This window comes from Mastigoproctus giganteus, chromosome 4 (assembly GCF_048544385.1).
Source record: "Mastigoproctus giganteus isolate SK-2022 chromosome 4, ASM4854438v1, whole genome shotgun sequence".
Taxonomy (NCBI): Eukaryota; Metazoa; Arthropoda; class Arachnida; order Uropygi; family Thelyphonidae; genus Mastigoproctus; species Mastigoproctus giganteus.
This window is the reverse complement of record NC_143578.1, coordinates 8,828,351-8,847,124: the sequence shown is the minus strand read 5'-3', so window position 1 is coordinate 8,847,124 and position 18,774 is coordinate 8,828,351. Positions and strand designations below refer to the sequence as shown.

At 38.4% G+C, this 18,774-nt stretch overlaps 1 protein-coding gene across 1 annotated transcript in view; it reads left to right on the top strand.

The window, feature by feature from the left end:
• Positions 1 to 18,774, top strand: part of Tmf (TATA element modulatory factor) — a 243,980-nt gene that overhangs the window by 197,601 nt on the left and 27,605 nt on the right. The window contains exon 20 of the mRNA XM_090371290.1: positions 9,650 to 9,757. Within this exon, the coding sequence (XP_090227416.1) occupies positions 9,650 to 9,757 (108 nt within the window). The remainder of the gene's footprint in view (positions 1 to 9,649; positions 9,758 to 18,774) is intronic.

The window sequence follows — 18,774 nt, the reverse complement described above, 5'->3', positions numbered from 1 at the left end:
ATATTAACTGGAACTTGTGGATTGGTCAATTGCACACTAGCAGAATTTTTTGTAGATTTATTGGATGACTGTTTTCTACAGCAGCATGCTAGAGAGGCAACCAGAGGGAGTAGTACTCTTGATTTGATTATCAGCAGTGATTATTCATGCATTAAGAATTTGCAGATAAAGGAACCATTGGGTGACAGTGATCACAATGTACTGATATGGGAATTACTTAAAGATGTGACTACCATCAAGGCTAACTGGAAAGGCTTTTGCTTTCGTAAAGGTGATTACAGGGATCTCAGACAGTTTTTAAATTCTGTACAGTGGGATCAACTGATGATGTTACCAATGTTGAATTCTAAATGGGAAGCCTTCAGGAACTTAATTTTGGAGGCTACTAGGCATTTCATTCCAACTAAGAAATACTGTTCAAGGTTTAAGCCTAAATGGATGTCAGATGAATTAATAAGGCTCATGACAGAGAAATAAAATGTATGGGATGCATATAAAGTATCAGGTGACACAGAAGCCTATGCCAGATATCAACTAGTCTGTAATCAAGTCACAAAGGAGGTTAGGCAGGAGAAGGCAGATTATGAGAAAGTTTTGGCAAAGGATGCAAAGAAAAACAGCAAAGAGTTCTTTACTTATGTAAACCCCAGAAGGAAAGGGATGAATCGGATTAGATCACTTAACATAGATGGGTTGAACATTGATGATCATGCTTACGTAGCTAATAAACTGATTGAGTATTTTGCATCTACATTCACACACGAGGAGTTATTCAATGAGGGGAATGCCAGACGCTTATCAAACGCTAACAGGGAGCTAAGTGATTTTGTAATAACTGAGAGCAAAGTGGAGGAGAAATTGTTGAAGTTACACATAAAGAAGGCACCTGGGGTGGACAGGATCTATCCAGTTATATTAAAAAAAAAGGTAAACTGCAGCCATTATCAACCCACTGCAGGATGAAAGCCTCCTCAACAATTCATGTTGAGGGAGATGGATCATAATTTGCCACTCTGGTCCAGTGCGGGTTGGCAATTCGACCGTATTTAGCAGTCAGGGGCTTGAACCCTGGTCTACTCAAGGAGCGTGTGCTACTGCACTCTCGCTCCTGACCACTCGGCTACGGGAAGCCTATGGCTAAGCAAACCCTTAGCCATAATTATGAGAGCTTCCTTGGACTCAGGGGAGGTCCCCATGGACTGGAGGTGTGCAAATGTATCACCAATTCACAAAGGGGGATTAAAAAGGTGAAACAAGTACCTATAGATCTGTTAGTTTAACTTGTGTTCTGGAATATAATGGAATCATTGGTTAAAGAAACATTGCAGGATCATTTAGAAAAGACTGCAGTAATAGTTAAGACACAGCATGGGTTTGTTAAAGGGAGGTCTTGTCTGACCAATTTGATTGGATACTGTGATGGTCACAGAGGAACTGAATGCCAAAAATAATTTTGATATCATAAACTTGTATTTCAGGAAAGCTTTTGATACTGCTGTACATGGAAGACTGCTGTACAAATTGGAGAGGTATGGCATTAAGGGTAAGATGCTAATAACGGATAAAGGGATAGTTGAGAGGGAGACGACAGAGAGTGGTAATCAATGGACACTGCTCTTTGTGGACAAATGTTATTAGTTCAGTTCGCCAGAGTTCGGTATTGGGTCCATTGTTGTTTTGTATATTTATCAATGATATTGATGAAGGTATATCAGGTTTAATGTTGTCCAAGTTTGCAGATGATACAAAGGTTGGCAGGGTTGTTAATGGCAGTAAAGACAGTATGCTACTCCAACTGGATCTAGATAAGTTGGGCAAATGGGCTGAGAAGTGGCAACTGAAGTTTAACATTGACAAATGCAAAGTACTGCGTATGGGTAGCAATAACCAAAGAGAAACGTAACAGCTGTGTGGTACTAAACTCAGGGAAGTGGAAAGTGAAAAAGACCTGTGGGTAATTGTGCAGTCAAATATGAAGTTCGCTGAGCAGTCCAGGCAGGCTGCCAGGGCAGGTCATGGAGTCTTGTCTATGATATATATGAATTTTGCTTGCAGGGACAGGGAGGTGATTATCCCATTATACAAGGCAATGGTCAGGTCACATCTAGAGTACTGTGTACAGGTCTGGAGACCTCATTTTAGGAAAGATGTAGAGGAAAGTTTAGGAACGTTCTAGCATTTGTCAATGCTAGAACGAGTACAAAGAAGGGCAACAAGATTGGTGAGGGGAACAAAGGGGTGCTCTTACCAAGAAAGGCTTAAGTTCTGCAAATTGCAGCACCTGGAGAGTAGGCACTTGCGAGGTGATCTGATTGAGGGGTATAAGGCCTTGAATGGGTTAAGCAAGCTGAATGCTGATGGGATTCTTCCTCTTCTTCAGATTAAGGACCTGAGGAGGCACAGTTTCAAATTGAGGAAAGATGGTTGTAGAATAGATGTGCGGAAATTTGCCTTTAGCCAGCGGGTAGTTGATTGGTGGAACAGACTTCCATCTTTTGTTGTGGAAGTTGATGGCCTAAATAAATTTAAGGCTGAGCTGAACAATCATTTGGAACGAATGGAGGGGTGAAATGGGAGGTTTTTTTTTTTTTTTTTTGGCTGATGCTGCATAATCTTGTTTTCTTGCATCATATGCTTGTTTTCTTGCATACTAATGCTAATGCTAAAACAAGAAATAAACCAGTCTGAGCAGTGCAAATATTGGCTCCCATCCAAGGACGTACTTGCTCATGCAATTAATTTAACAAATTAAATTAAATTTTAATTAATCATGAAATGTTATTAAATTTAATTTCATTTTTTATGAAAGTGGCTTTCTTCCTTTGGTAGCTGTGAACATGAGCTTCTTGAGTGGGAAATCATGCTTTTGTATTAATGGAGCACTGCAAAAGCTGGGTATTGCTTTGGTTCTTTCTTATTTTTATGATTTCATTTTATTTTGAATTTTAGGGTGTCTTCTTCCTTAAGTAGCAAAATTAGCAGCAGTAACAGTTTTAACCCTAATTGTGCTATAAATTTCTGCATTAGTTTATCATTAGCATTAGCATTAGTAGAGGCATATGATGCAAGAAAGCAAGCTTATGCAGCATCAGCCAAAAAAAAAGAAAAAAAAAAAAAACCCCACTTCCACTTCACCTCTCTGTTCATTCGAAATACCTGTCCAGATGAGCCTTAAATTTATTTAGACTATCAACTTCCACGACAAGGGATGGAAGTCTATTCCACCAACCAACCACCCACTGGCTAAAGGCAAATTTCCTCACGTCTATCCTACATCTATCTTTTCTCAATTTGAATTTATGCCCTCTCAGATGATTATTCTGAGCAAGAGGAAGAATTCCATCAGCACTGAGCATGCTCAAACCATTCAAAGCTTTATACACCTCAATCAAATCACCTCACAGGTGCCTAGTCTCCAGACACTGTAATTTGCAAAACTTAAGCCTTTCTTCGTAAGAGCACGCCTTTGTTCCCTTCACTAATCTTGTTGCCCTTCTCTGTACTCGTTCCAGCAGCTCTACATCCTTCTTGAAATGAGGCCTCCAGACCTGTATACAGTACTCTAGGTGTGGCCTGACCATTGCCTTATACAAGGGAATAATCACCTCCTTATGCCTGCTAGAAAAATTCCTGTATATCATTGACAATACACCATGAGCTACTCTTGTAGCCCATCTGCACTGCTCAGAGAACTTCATATCTGCCTGCACAATTACCCCCCAGGTCCTTTTCATTCTCTACCACTGTCAGTGTAGTACCACAGAGTTGATATGTTGCTCTGGGGTTGCTGTTTCCCATATGAGTACTTTACATTTGTCAATGTTAAACTTCATTTGCCACCTCTAAGCCCATCTGCTCAATCTTTCCAGATCCTGCAGTGCTTCTTTAACCAGTGCCTCCATTAATTTTCCTGTGACGGAAGTTAAACTCACAAGTCTATAATTACTTGTGTCAGCCTTTGATCCTCCTTTGTGAATTGGAGTCACATTTGCACATCTGCAGTCTGTGGGTACCTCCCCTGAGTCCAAGGAAGCTCTCATAATTATGGCTAAGGGTTTGCTTACTTCTTTTGCTGCCTCCTTTAATATAACTGGATGAATCCCATCCACCCCAGGTTCCTTTCTTGTGTTTATCTTCAACAATTTCTCCTCCACTTTACTCTCAGTTATTACAAGATTCTCTAGCTTACTGCCAGAGTTGAATACATTTCTGTCATTCCCCTCGCTGAATAATTCCTCATGTGTGAATGTCAATGCAAAATATTCATTTAGTTTGTTAGCTACCTGAGCAGGATCATCAACAGTTGACCCATCGATATCAAGTGGGCCAATCTGTTTCATCCCCTTCCTTCTAGAGTTTACATAAGTAAAGAACTCTTTGTTGTTTTTCTTTGCATCCCTTGCCAAAGATTTCTCGTAATCTGCCTTCGCCTGCCTAACCTCCTTTGTAACTTGGTTACAGATCAACTTGTATTTATCATAGGCTTCTGTGTCATGTGTTAATTTGTATGTATCCCATGCATTTTTCTTCTCTGCGATATGTCTCATTAGTTCATCTGACATCCATTTAGGCCTAAACCTTGAACAGTATTTCTTAGTTGGTATGTAAAGCATAGTAGCTTCCAAGATAAGTTCTTTGAATGCTTCCCATTTTGAATTTGCTGTTGGTAACATCATCAGTTGGTCCCACTGTACAGAATTTAAATACTGTCTCAGACCATCGTAGTCGCCATTATGAAAGCAATAACCCTTCCCGTTACCCCTAATGGTAGTTACCTTTTTGAGTAAATCCCACTTCAGCACACTGTGATCACTGCCACCTAGTGGTTCCTTTATCTGCAGATTCTTAATACATGAAGAATCACTACTGATAATCAAATCAAGAGTATTACTCCCTCTAATTGCCTCTTGAACATGCTGATGTAGAAAACAATCATCCAATAAATCCACAAAAGCCTTGCTAGTGTGAGAGTGACCAGCCCACAAATTCCAGTCAATATCTGGGAAATTAAAATCCCCCATTATAAGACTCTCTGATTTACTGGCCCACTCTATTTCCCTGTACAGTTTCTTATTATACTCCTCAGAGTCATTAGGCCTATAGCACCCTCCTACTCTCAATTTTGATCTCCCAATGCTTATGTCACACCAAACTGACTCGACACTGCACTTCACTTCCTTGGATTTTATGTGTTTCTTAACTAGTAGCATAACCCTTCCTCCCTTCCTATCCTGTCTATCCTTTCTGTAGATGTTTTACTCCCCAAATTCCAGTTCTGCATTCTTTATATCTGTGTGACACCACGTCTCTGATATCCCAACAATATCTGCCTTTGATGCTTTGAGCAATACCTCAAATTCATCAAATTTATTTACCAAACTCCTAGCATTGGTGTACACGCAAGTATGCATGAACCTGTTCTTTTTCTTAGCTACTCTAACACAACCCATGTGTTTACTTGTACCGCAATGACTCCGAGCAGTCTCTGAAATATCCTACATCTTGTTTTTCAGGCTTCTGCTCATTCCAGTAGAAGCAGTGCAAGAATCACTTTCACCTCTGCCAGTGGCTACTGTTAATCTGTTAGTCTTTGTATCCCCCCCAAGCTAGCAGTTTTCCGACCCACCTAACACTGCCTCGAAAGCATCAGCAAATATTCTTGCACCCTTTCTATTTAAATGTATCCCATCCCTGTAGAAGCAGTCTGTCCTGTTAACAAGTACAGTCCAGGCTGAAAAAAATTCGACCCCTTGAGCCTTGCACAGTCTTTCCAGGGCCGAATTGATCGACAAGGCTCTCATCATATACTCCCTCCTATCGTGTCTGGGCAGAATTGCAGACACTTTCAAATTCAACCCTAATTCACGGCTTTTTTACAACAGTGACCTGTACTTGTTAAGTAATTCTGCCAGTCTCCTGCTCTTAATATCATTAGTGCCAATGTGTACAACTATATCACCTTTTGTGCCCTTAAAGATGATATCCACTCTAGAACATCATTTACCTTAGCCCCTGGCAGACATACCCTTGTCCTGTTCCACCTATCCTTTTTACAAAGCATGTTATATTACAAATCATGATATATTAGAATTCTTTTTTTGTAAGTAATTGTGTTGTTAAATGGTTTTCATTTATTATAATCTAATTTTAGTTAATATAATCCAAATTTGAATTAATAATTAAAGATATAAGTAACTTAATTATATCTTTGAATTTATTGTATTGACAATTAAACATGTAAAAAGTTTGGCATACAGACTACAAGGGGATATGTTTTTTGGGTTTTTCAGACTGAAATGTGCATATTAACCTATAAACCAACACTTGTGTACCAATAACATGTGATGAAGTGTGGACTAGCATGTTATAATACACTTTCAGAATAACGGCACCTTTGGGGATTCAATGTGCCGTTATTTTGATTTTTCCATTATCCAGAAAGTTTTATTTTTGATATATTTAATGCAGAAATAATGAGGCTAAATGAGAAATAGACAGATTAAGAATGAAATTCTATTAACTGCACATAAAAAAACAAAAACATGTTGATGATCCAGTGTCATATTCTGCCATTAATACACTCCTGCTTATGACCCGTTCCATTTTATTTATTTTATCAAGTTTAGTCTGCGTGGGTAGCACAGTGATATCATCACTGTCCTCCCAATTGGTTGGAAAAGGCCTGGGTTCGAATCCCGTCTATGACATGAGGAATATTTACAGGTTTTTTCACTCTGTGGCTGGGTTAGTCAGTCTCAGATGTAGATAGCAAGGTTTTTCATCCAGCAAAACAGGCAAATCTACCAGAGAACACATGCAATTTCCAGACACAATACACATGGGTATATGAATTAAACTATTACATTAGGGTCATGGGTACATGACCCTAATGTTAATAGTTTGGATTATATCAAGTTGTCACTAAGCTTTAATGTTTTTCTTCTTTTCTTCTCTGTTTGAGGTTTATTAACTTTAGGAGCCATAGTGAGGTATTTTTAATTTCAAATAAATGTAAAACAGCAGTATAATCCATGATATCAGTACAGAATTCACTTTCAAAATGGCAAATGTAAACAAATACAGTAATATCGTTTTCTTTTTTCAGCACTGCAAGACATCTGCGCTGTATGTAAACATCTGATCTCTATATGCTGTTAGCTCGAATGTTCCATTATTTGGGGTGCCTTTATTTTGACAGTCTACTGTGTATCCAAGTTAAATGCAAAGAATAGTTTGACTACCTATAATAAGATTAAAGCTTTTTGATACTGTTCTGCTTGAATGATTGTTGCATACATTGAAGAATTAGGGGTAAATTGCTACTTTAGATTAAGGCGCCATTTTCCAGACTTAAAATGTATGTTCCTTTTGAAATCTTGCCCTTATTGCTGACCCTCTCCAGTAATATCAGAAAACATTAACTCAAAAATTGTTGATAAGGTTTTAGGTATGAATTAAAAAAGAATGATAAGCAAAGAAATGCTCAGAAATTGTCAGTATTGTCAGTGAAATGTAAAGTAACACTCATTAAATTTAAATTTATATACACCTGGATATAAATGAGTTGTTCAAAGCAAGGAACAAAACTGTTGTGATCTGACAGTAGTGCAGGGAGATCCAGCTTGATATTGATAAGCATAAGATCTTTAAGATATTTTTAAATCAACTAGATGATGATTATTTGTATCAGCATGTTAGACAAAGTACTAGGGGCAAGATTATTCTAGACCTAATCATCATGCACAAACCAGATGTATTTTTATATTGACATCCTTTCTGGGATACATTTCAGTTGGTAATATCTTTTCTGAAGTTAACAAAGTTGTGTGAATAAAGAAAGCTGGACAAAATCGTTCGCCCTGCAGTCATCCAGTTTTTGTGAAAAAAAGGACTAATGCCAAAGGCAATTCATGTAGTTTACAGTATTGAAGAGGATGTCCTTTCCTGTTCCATGGTTAGGAAGTGGGAAGCAGAATTTAAACAAGGGAGGGAGAGCCTGGAGATAAAAACCCATGCTGTGGAAGATCCTTCGATGTCTGTCACTCCAAAAGTTGACGGTGTACATGATCTGGTGATGAGTAATCAATGAGTGACAGTTTAATACATTGTCATCATTTTGGACATTCATCTGAGGTTCTCACTATAAAAAAGGTGTCAGCATGATGGGTCCCAAAGTTGTTAACAGCAAATCAAAAATGCACAATTGCTGTCAAGTCAGATGAAAATTTGTATTGTTTTCAAGCAGATTTCCTTTCAAGGTTTGTGACCATGGATGAGACACAGATCCATCATTTTCAGCCAGAGACAAAGGATCAGTCCAAACAGTGGAAATCTAGCTTTTGGATGCCAAGCTAATTCTTTCTGCTGGCAAGGTGATGGCATCAGTTTTTTGGGAAGCTGATGATGGAGTGTTGCTAATGGATCACCTTCAGAAAGGTCAGACAGTCACAGGCATGTTATGCAGACCTCACGAGGCATTTGTGTGAAAAAATCAAAAGGAAAAAAAAAATGAGAGAGAAACTCAGCAAAAGAGTCTTGTTCCACCAGAACAATGTACCTGCTCACAAGTCTTTGCCATTGCTGCACTGCATGGGTGTGGCTTTGAAATCTTGGACATCCCCCATATTCATCAGATCTAGCACCATCAGATTTTCACCTCTTAATTTGAATAAATACCTGCTGGCATTCATTTCCCCACTGACAGTGACTCCATTGCTGCATTGGATGCATTCCTGGAGGCCTAAAAGAAAACTTTCTTTGCAGCTGGAATCAACATTGCAACATTGGTGTCAAAAGTGTATTGACTCCAAAGGGGACTGCTTTGAAAAGTAACGTTACCAGACTTCTCAAATAAACTCTTCATATTCAAGCCACGAACTTTTAATATGAACCCCTCATAGATGTGCAGTTATCAGAGAACAGTTACTAATATAAAAAAAGCTTTTCTGTTTGATTTTAACTAAGTATCTTGTTATGAATAGTAATAAAAATATCTAAAAGAAAAGTAGAAGAAAACTTCAAACAAAACATCATCAAATCAATATCAGGGATATTAGGCAGAGCATTAATATACTGTTTTATTTTCTCACCAGAATAAGAAATGGAAGAGAGTGGAGTGAGACACCTATTCTAGTGTCTTACTCCACTCTCTTCCATTTTTTGGAATCTTGAAAGTAGAGAATATCTTTAGACCAGTCCTGTGTGTCTGAGAAAAAAGTAGAATTTAGGAAGCAGAGAAAACCCTTTTACCAATTGGTTTTTCTGGTGTCTTTTTATAAGTTAGATACAGTGTCAGTAAGCTGTAGCAAAACTTTTGGAAATAGTTTTGAGAAAGTTTGTCTGGGATGCATTATCCAGTAACAAAATTAAAGCTTTTTTATTTATAGAACTTTTGTTTAATAAAATATTTTTAAAATAAATTTAATAGGATACTCTGCATATATTGTAAATTGTTAGTCACAGTATAGTAGACTTTAAGTTTGGTAAGGTACTCTCTAATAGAGAAACGTAATCTTTTCAGCAACTTATTGGTAGATCTAACAAATTAATCTGTTAGATTAATGCAGATACATTTATTTTTAGGTTTATATTTTAAAATTATTTTGGCTTAGCTTAACCAAATATTTATTAAAAGTTATTATTTTTCCAGGAAAGAAAGCTTCTTATAGCAGAAAGATGCAGCAATATTTCTCCTACTCCATCTTCAACATTATCACGTATGAGTTCAACAAGTGAGGGTATTAACAAATGGCTACAGGTGAGTTTTTCCTCTTAATAATGATGTGCTTTTGAACTTATATAGCCAGAGTGACCAATCCAACCAGTGACATCCATACTGAAAATTCTTTACTGATAGTAACTATGGCTGATAATGTCTTAAACCAATAAATAAATTCCTTGTTAATTTTTGTAGTGTACATAATGAAAACACAGCTCTATATTCATAAAGTAATTTTTTAAATTTAACAGTTAGCTGGCTTGTGGAGATAATATCCTCTATCATTCATTCAGAAATATTTACAGTTCAGAAACAATATCCAATCATTTTGACACTTAGTATTTTTAATCAGTGACTAATGAACGTTTAAATTCTACATATTACTAGCAAGTAATGAAATGTTTGAGGGTGTCATTAGATATGGTAATCTATTTATCTTAATGCTTGAATAATCACTGCTGATAATCAGATCAGGAATATTACTCCCTCTGGTTGCTTCTTGAACCTGCTGCTGTAGAAAACAATCATCCAATAAATGCACAAAAGCCTTGCTAGTGTGTGAGTGACCAATCCACAAGTTCCAATCAATATCTGGGAAGTTAAAATCATCCCACATTATAAGACAATTTGATTTACTTGCCCATTGCATTTCTCTGCACAGTTGTTCGTTGTACTCATCAGAATCATTTGGCCTATAACACACTCTTGCTCTCAATTTTGCTCTCCAAGTGTATATGTCACACCAAACTGACTTAACATTGCACCCATGTCAGCTGGATGCACTTCCTTAGATTTTGTTTCTTAACTAACAGCATAACCCTTCCTCCCCTCCGTTCATGTCTATCCTTTCTGTACATTGTACTCCCTAAATTCCAATTCTGTGTTATAGTCTTAGATGCTAATGCACCATAAAATCCTAAAACAACCAACCAACCGATTCTGCATTCCTTATATCTGTGTGACACCATATCTCTGATATTCCATGGATAACTGCCTTTGATGTTTTGACCAGCATTTCAAATTCATAAAATTTATTTGCTAAACTCCTAGCATTGACGTACATGTAGGTATATGTGTATCTGTTCTTACTCTTAGTTACTCTAACACTGCCCATGTATTTACTTGTTCTGCAATGACTCTCAGAAGTGTTTGAAATACCCATCATCTTGTTTTTCAGGCTGTTGCTCATTCCAGTAGAAGCAGTGCAAGAATCACTTTCACCTCTGCCATTGGCTATTGTTAATCTGTTAGGCTGTGTTTCTCCACCCCCCCCCCCCAAGCTAGAAGTTTTCCGACCCACTTAACACATCTTCGATAGCATCAGTAAATATTTTTTCACCTTTCTATTTAAATTTATCCCATCCCTGTAGAAGCAGTTTCTCCTGCTAATATATTGCCACAATATATTGTCTAAATATATTGTGCAAGAAATGTGTGGAAATTTACAGAAAATATATTTGCAGAAAATAAATTTGCAGAAATTTGCTTAAAGGCAAATTTTTGCACGTACATTTTACAATTGTCTTTCCTCCATTTGAGTTTATGCCCCCTCAGGTTCGTAATCTGAACAAGAGGAAGAACCCCATCAGCATTGAGCTTGCTGAAACCATTCAAGGCCTTATACATCTCAATCAGATCGCCTCGCATGTGTCTAGTCTCCAGGTGCTGCAATTTGCAGAACTTAAGCCTTTCTTGGTAAGAGCAACCCTTTGTTCCCCTCACCAATCTCATTTTCCTTCTGTGTTTACTTGTTCCAGCAGCTCTACATCCTTCCTAAAATGAGGCTTCCAGACTTGTATGCAGTACTCAAGGTGTGGCCTGACCATTGCCTTATACAAATGAATAATCACCTGCTTATTCCTGCTAGCAAAATTCCTGTATATCATTGACAAGACAGCATGAACTGCTCTGGCAGCCTGTTTTCTGCACTGCTCAACTTACTCTGGCCTAGTGCTGAAGATTTTACGAGAAATAGAGCAGTACAGTGGAAGTGAATAAATGGAATGGATTTTTAATGCTTAATGATTTTCATGCGAGAGGGTATAACAGATTTGGATGATGATGGCATTTTTAATATCATATTGGTTTGCTGATATAATTGAATTTATTATTTAGTTTAGTTTTAAAAATTGCATTAGCTTCTTATATTATGCAGTTTCCGTCTGGGTGAAATTAATTTACTTTAAATTTCTATTAATGCTTTCTTTAAGTGGATTTCTCAAAATGTCAATAATGAAATTGAAGCTGCATGCAAGGATGTACAATTAAATCTGAGAGTATTATTGTTGAAAAGGATGTATTATAGTGAAGATATTGATTTCACTATTTCTCATTTATATTCATTATATGCATAAGACACAACCTTATATGAATGCAGGTGGAGTTGAATGTGATGAAATCATATGCTTAATGCCATGCCAGCAGAGGTTTCAGTGCATAGTTTATTTAATTGGATATAACATATTTGAGTTAACTTTCCTTTGGTATCCAGATTTTCACATGTTATTATTAGTAGTGGCAAATGATGCAAGAAAGCAAGGTTATAAGGCATCAACAAAAAAACAAATCGCTACTCTTCATGCATACCCTCCAAGAATTTGTCTATTTCCTTGAATTTATTCAAACCACACACTTCCACAACAACAGATGGAAGTTTGTTCCAAAAATCAACCACCCACTGGCTGAAGGCAAACTTGCACATATCTATCCCGAAACTATCTTTCTTCAGTTTGAATTTATGCCCACTCATCTGTAGTCATAGCAAGAAGGAGAATGCCTTCTTGCTGCAGCCAACTACAAGCTAAAAATTCTTCGCTGCAGCCAACTACAAGTTAACTCGACGTGTTGTAACTTGCAGAATTAATCAGTTAATCATTTAGATTAATCAGTCCAGTCAAAGATTACTCACTCACTAATCTTCGACTGAATTGAGCTGATTTACTTTCTTTGATTCTTTTTGAGCTGATTCTTTGACCTGATTGACTCAATCAGTTCTCCACACTGGTGCATCATTTCCAGATGCTACAATTTGCAGAACTGAAGTCTTTCTGGGTAAGGGCACCCTTTTTTCCATTCACCAATCTGGTTACGATTCTCTGCACCTATTCCAGCAAATCTACATCCTTCCTAAAGTGAGGCCTCCAGACCTGTGTACAGCACAAGACATGTCCTAACCATGGCCTTGTTTTCAAAAGGATAATCACCTCTTTATCCCTGTTAGCAAAGTTTCTGTATATCATTGACAAAATCTCACGAGTGTCCTGACAGGTCTGGAGGCCTCACTTTAGGAAGGATGCAGATCTGCTAGAATAGGTGATTATCCCCCAGTTACACACCCCCACCACAGATGGAGGGGCCAGGAAGGGAGAGCTATTCCAATCCTTCCCTCTTGTCTTCTCTTGCTTCGAAGAGAAGACAGGTAAATTCATCTGCTGACCTGTCTTCTCTTGCTTCCAAGAGTAGGAGACCGGCGGAATTACTTAACAAGTACAGGTCACTGATGAAAGAAAGCCGTGAATTAGGGTTGAATTTGAAGGTGTCTGCAATTCTGCCCAGACACGATAGGAGGGAGTATATGATGAGAGCCCTGTCGATCAATTCGGCCCTGGAAAGATTGTGCAGGGCTCAAGGGGTAGAATTTTTTTCAGCCTGGTCTGTACTTGTTAACAGGAGAGACTGCTTCTACAGGGATGGGATACACTTAAATAGAAAGGGTGCAAGAATGTTTGCTGATGCTATCGAGGCAGTGTTAGGTGGGTCGGAAAACTGCTAGATTGGGGGGATACAAGGACTAATAGATTAACAGTAGCCACTGGCAGAGGAGAAAGTCATTCTTGCACTGCTTCTATTGGAATGAGCAGCAGCCTGGAAAATAAGATGCAGGATATTACAGAGACTGCTGGGAATCATGGGGGTACAAGTAAACACATGGGTTGTGTTAGGGTGGCTAAGAGGAAGAGCAGGTGCATGTATACTTGCGTGTACACCAATGCTAGGAGTTTAGTAAATAAATTTGATGAATTTGAGTTATTGCTCAAAACATCAAAGGCAAATATTGTTGGGATTTCAGAGACGTGGTGTCACACAGATATAAGGAATGCAGACTGGAATTTGGGGAGTACAATGTCTACAGAAAGGATAGACAGGATAGGAAGGGAGGAGGGGTTATGCTATTAGTTGAGAAACACATAAAATCCAAGGAAGTGAAGCCAGTCGACATCGCTGGACAGTGCAGTGTCGAGTCAGTTTGGTGTGACATAAGCATTGGGAGGTCAAAATTGAGAGTAGGAGTGTGCTATAGGCCTAATGACTCTGATGAGTATAATAAGAAACTGTACAGAGAAATAGTGGGCCAGTAAATCAGAGAGTCTTATAATGGGGGATTTTAATTTCCCAGATATTGACTGGAATTTGTGGGCTGGTCACTCTCACACTAGCAAGGCTTTTGTGGATTTATTGGATGATTGTTTTCTACATCAGCATGTTCAAGAGGCAACTAGAGGGAGTAATACTCTTGATTTGATTATCAATAGTGATTCTTCATGCATTAAGAATCTGCAGATAAATGAACCACTAGGTGGCAGTGATCACAGTGTTCTGAAGTGGGAGTTACTCAAAGAGGTAACTACCATTAGGGGTAAAGGGAAGGGGTATTGCTTTCGTAAAGGCGACTACGATGGACTGAGACAGTATTTAAATTCTATAAAGTGGGATCAACTGATGATGTTACCAACAGCAAATTCAAAATAGGAAGCATTCAAAGAACTTATCTTGCAAGCTACTAGGCTTTACATACCAACTAAGAAATATTGTTCAAGGTTTAGGCCTAAATGGATGTCAGATGAACTAATGAGGCATATGGCAGAGAAGAAAAATGCATGGGATACATACAAATTAACACGTGACACAGAAGCCTATGATAGATACAAGTTGATCTGTAACCAAGTTACAAAGGAGGTTAGGCAGGCGAAGGCAGATTATGAGAGATCCTTGGCAAGGGATGCGAAGAAAAACAGCAAAGAATTCTTTGCTTATGTAAACTCTAGAAGGAAGGGGATGAATCACATTGGTCCACTTGATATCGATGGGTCAACTGTTGATGACCCTGCTCAGGTAGCTAACAAACTAAATGAATATTTTGCATCGACATTCACACATGAGGAGTTATTCAGCGAGGGGAATGCCAGAGGTGTATTCAACTCTAGCAGTAAGCTAGAGAATCTTGTAATAACTGAGAGTAAAGTGGAGGAGAAATTGTTGAAGATAAACACAAGAAAGGCACCTGGGGTGGATGGGATCTATCCAGTTATATTAAAGGAGACAGCAAAGGAAGTAAGCAAACCCTTAGCCATAATTATGAGAGCTTCCTTGGACTCAGGGGAGGAGGTACCCATGGACTGGAGATGTGCAAATGTGACTGCAATTCACAAAGGAGGATCAAAGGCTGACACAAGTAATTATAGACATGTGAGTTTAACTTCTGTTCCCGGAAAATTAATGGAGGCACTGGTTAAAGAAGCACTGCAGGATCATCTAGACAAGACTTCAGTTATAGTTCGGACACAGCATGGGTTTGTTAAGGGGAAGTCTTGCCTGACCAATTTGATTGGATGCTATGATGCAGTCACAAAAGAACTGGATGCAGGGAATAACTTTGATATTATATACTTGGATCTTAGAAAGGCTTTTAATACTATTGCACATGGAAGACTGCTGCACAAATTGGAGCAGTGTGGCATTGGAGGCAAATTGCTGCTATTGATAAAGGGGTGGTTGAGGGGGAGAAGACAGAGAGTGGTAATCAATGGACACTGCTCATCGTGGACTAATGTTATAAGTGGAGTCCCTCAGGGTTCAGTTTTGGGTCCTTTATTGTTCTCTGTATTTATAAATGATATTGACGATGGTATATCAAGCTTAATGTCCAAGTTTGCAGACGATACGAAGGTTGGCAGGGTTGTCAAGGACACTACTGACACTATGCTGCTGCAACAGGATCTGGAAAGGTTGAGCAGATGGGCTGAGAGGTGGCAAATGAAGTTTAACATTGACAAATGTAAAGTACTACATAAGGGAAACAGCAACCCCAGAGCAACGTATCAACTCTGTGGTACTACACCGACAGTGGTAGAGAATGAAAGGGACCTGGGGGTGGTTGTGCAGGCAGATATGAAGTTCTCTGAGCAGTGCAGATGGGCTGCAAGAGTAGCTCATGGTGTATTGTCAATGATATATAGGAATTTTTCTAGCAGGGATAAGGAGGTGATTATTCCCTTGTATAAGGCAATGGTCAGGCCACACCTAGAGTACTGTATACAGGCCTGGAGGCCTCATTTCAAGAAGGATGTAGAGCTGCTGGAACGAGTACAGAGAAGAGCAACAATATTAGTGAATGGAACAAAGGGGTGCTCTTACGAAGAAAGGCTTAAGATTTGCGAATTACAGTGTCTGGAGACTAGGCACCAGCAAGGTGATCTGATAGAGGTGTACAAAGCCTTGAATGGTTTGAGCATGCTCAATGCTGATGGGATCCTTCCTCTTGCTCAGAATAATCACCTGAGAGGGCATAAGTTCAAATTGAGGAAAGACAGATGTAGGATAGATGTGCGGAAATTTGCCTTTAGCCAGCGGGTGGTTGGTAGGTGGAACAGACTTCCATCCCTTGTTGTGGAAGTTGATAGCCTAAATAAGTTTAAGGCTCAGCTGGACAGGTATTTCGAACGAACAGAGGGGTGAAGTGGAAGTGGTTATTTTTTATTTATTTATTTTTTTTACTTTATTTTTATTTTTTTTTTTTTGGCTGATGCTGCATAAGCTTGCTTTCTTGCATCAAATGCCTCTACTAATGCTAATGCTAATGAATGAATGAAATCTCTTGCTTCCAAGAAATGACAGCTCAGCAGATGAATGGACCCCCCCCCCCACCTTTGATGTCATCCAAAGCTTGGGAGAGGGAGGGCCAGTTAATCCAGTTTATCCTCACTACCATGCTGTCAAAATATCTGATTCAAAATGAGGAACAATATGTGGATCTCCAGTGTCAGGGCTATACCAGTGTAGTTGTTGTAATACAAGGACAAGAGTGGAAATTAACTTTGGTTTGTTAATCATTTGCATATAATTGAAGGTTATGAGAAAGAGATAAAAACAGGATTTTTTTAAGTTTCCTTATCACGTTGACTGCCAAGGCTTATTTGGGTAAACTGGTCTCCGACGCCAATTTGAGTTAGGCATTTTAAATTATTCAAAACCCAAATTATAATATATATTCATCACCAAAACTCATAAAAAATGCTTATTGTTATTAAAAAAAGCCTCGTGAATTATCTCGTAGTTGGCGTATGTAATAGAAAATTCTTCGCTGCAGCCAACTACAAGTTAACTAGACGTGTTGTAACTTGCAGAATTCTCTATATGTGAATCTGTGCTGTGTGTAAATCCACTGCAGTGACACAGACTTTGTCATGTACGTTGTATTTAGTACTTTTTTTTTTTTTTTTTTAAAAAAACCTATAACAAGGATAAGAAGAGACCACTGACTGAAGAAGAGCTTGAGCTCTATGCTAATATGAGTGACTCGGAATTTGAAGAGCTTTTTGACGAGTCGTATGGTTCTGGTTCATAGATCGATCGGATCAAATACTCTCATATTATTCAGCGCTAAGAGAAACCATCAGATGTCTGAAAGAAACTGCATTATATATTATAGAAATATATATGCATAAGGCATACATCCTTTTCCGTCAAGTTACGGGTTTCTCTGAAATTCGGACATTTTTTGGAACGTTCAAAAAAAATTCTAAACGTTCCAAGAAGATTAGGTATGAATGTAAAATTCATTATTTAGAATTTCAGTTGGCTATACGACCAACTGAAAAAAAAAAACTTGCCCGACTAAGCCGTGTCGAGTATGTACAAGAAATAAAAAACCCTGCGGAACATGCTATTATTGTCCAGTGTGCTAAGAGAAGCTAGCTCTTTGTGTGAAGAAAATATATTTTTTGTGAATAAATTCTATTTTCTGGCACCATAGTTGATTTTTCATTCTTATCCCAGAAGCCAACTATCCATCAGTTGCACATATTTCCTACGAATATATTCATAGCTGCGCCTGAAAGGCAAGTTTAAAATTGACGAAGGATAGTTGTAGAATAGATGTGCGGAAATTTGCCTTTAGCCAGCGAGCAGTTGATTGGCGGAACAGGCTTCTATCTTTTGTTCTGGAAGATAAAGCCTAAATAAATTTAAGGCTGAGCTGGACAGGCATTTGATATGAATGGGGGGGGTGAAATGGGAGGGTTTTTTTTTTTTTCCTTGTCTGATGCTGCATAAGCTTGCTTTATTGCATCATATGCCTCTACTAATGCTAATTCTAATCCCGTCAGCATTCAGCATGCTCATCCCATTCAAGGCCTTATACACCTCAATCAGATCACCTTGCAGGTGCCTTGTCCAGGCACTGCAATTTGCAGAACTTAAGCCTTTATTGGTAAGAGCACCCCTTTGTTCCCCTCACCAGTCTTCTTGCTCTTCTTTGTACTCATTCTAGCAACTCTACATCCTTCCTAAAATGAGACCTCCAGACCTCCTTGAGTACACCTTGAGACCGCCTTGAGTACACAGTACTCAAGGTATAGCCTGACCATTGCTTTGTATAATGGGATAATCACCTCCCTGTTCCTGCTAGCAAAATTCCTATATATCATTGACAAGACTCCATGACCTGCCCTGGCAGCCCATCTGTGCTGCTCGGTGAACTTCATATTTGGCTGCACAATTACCCCCAGGTCTTTTTCACAACTTGAATGATTGTTTTAAAACCATATCAGTTATTTATATTTAAAAATGATAAATTATCTTATTGGTTTAAACAAATTATTTGTAAATCAGTGTTTAAGGTTTACAGTGGAAAGATCAGCATTATACAAGGATTCATCTGTAGGAACACACATTCATATGTGTTCCTATAGATATATACAAATAAAAGAATAATGATCTCTCTCTCTCTCTCTTTCAAACACATTTCAGTAAATTATTAAAAGTTACTGAAATATGTC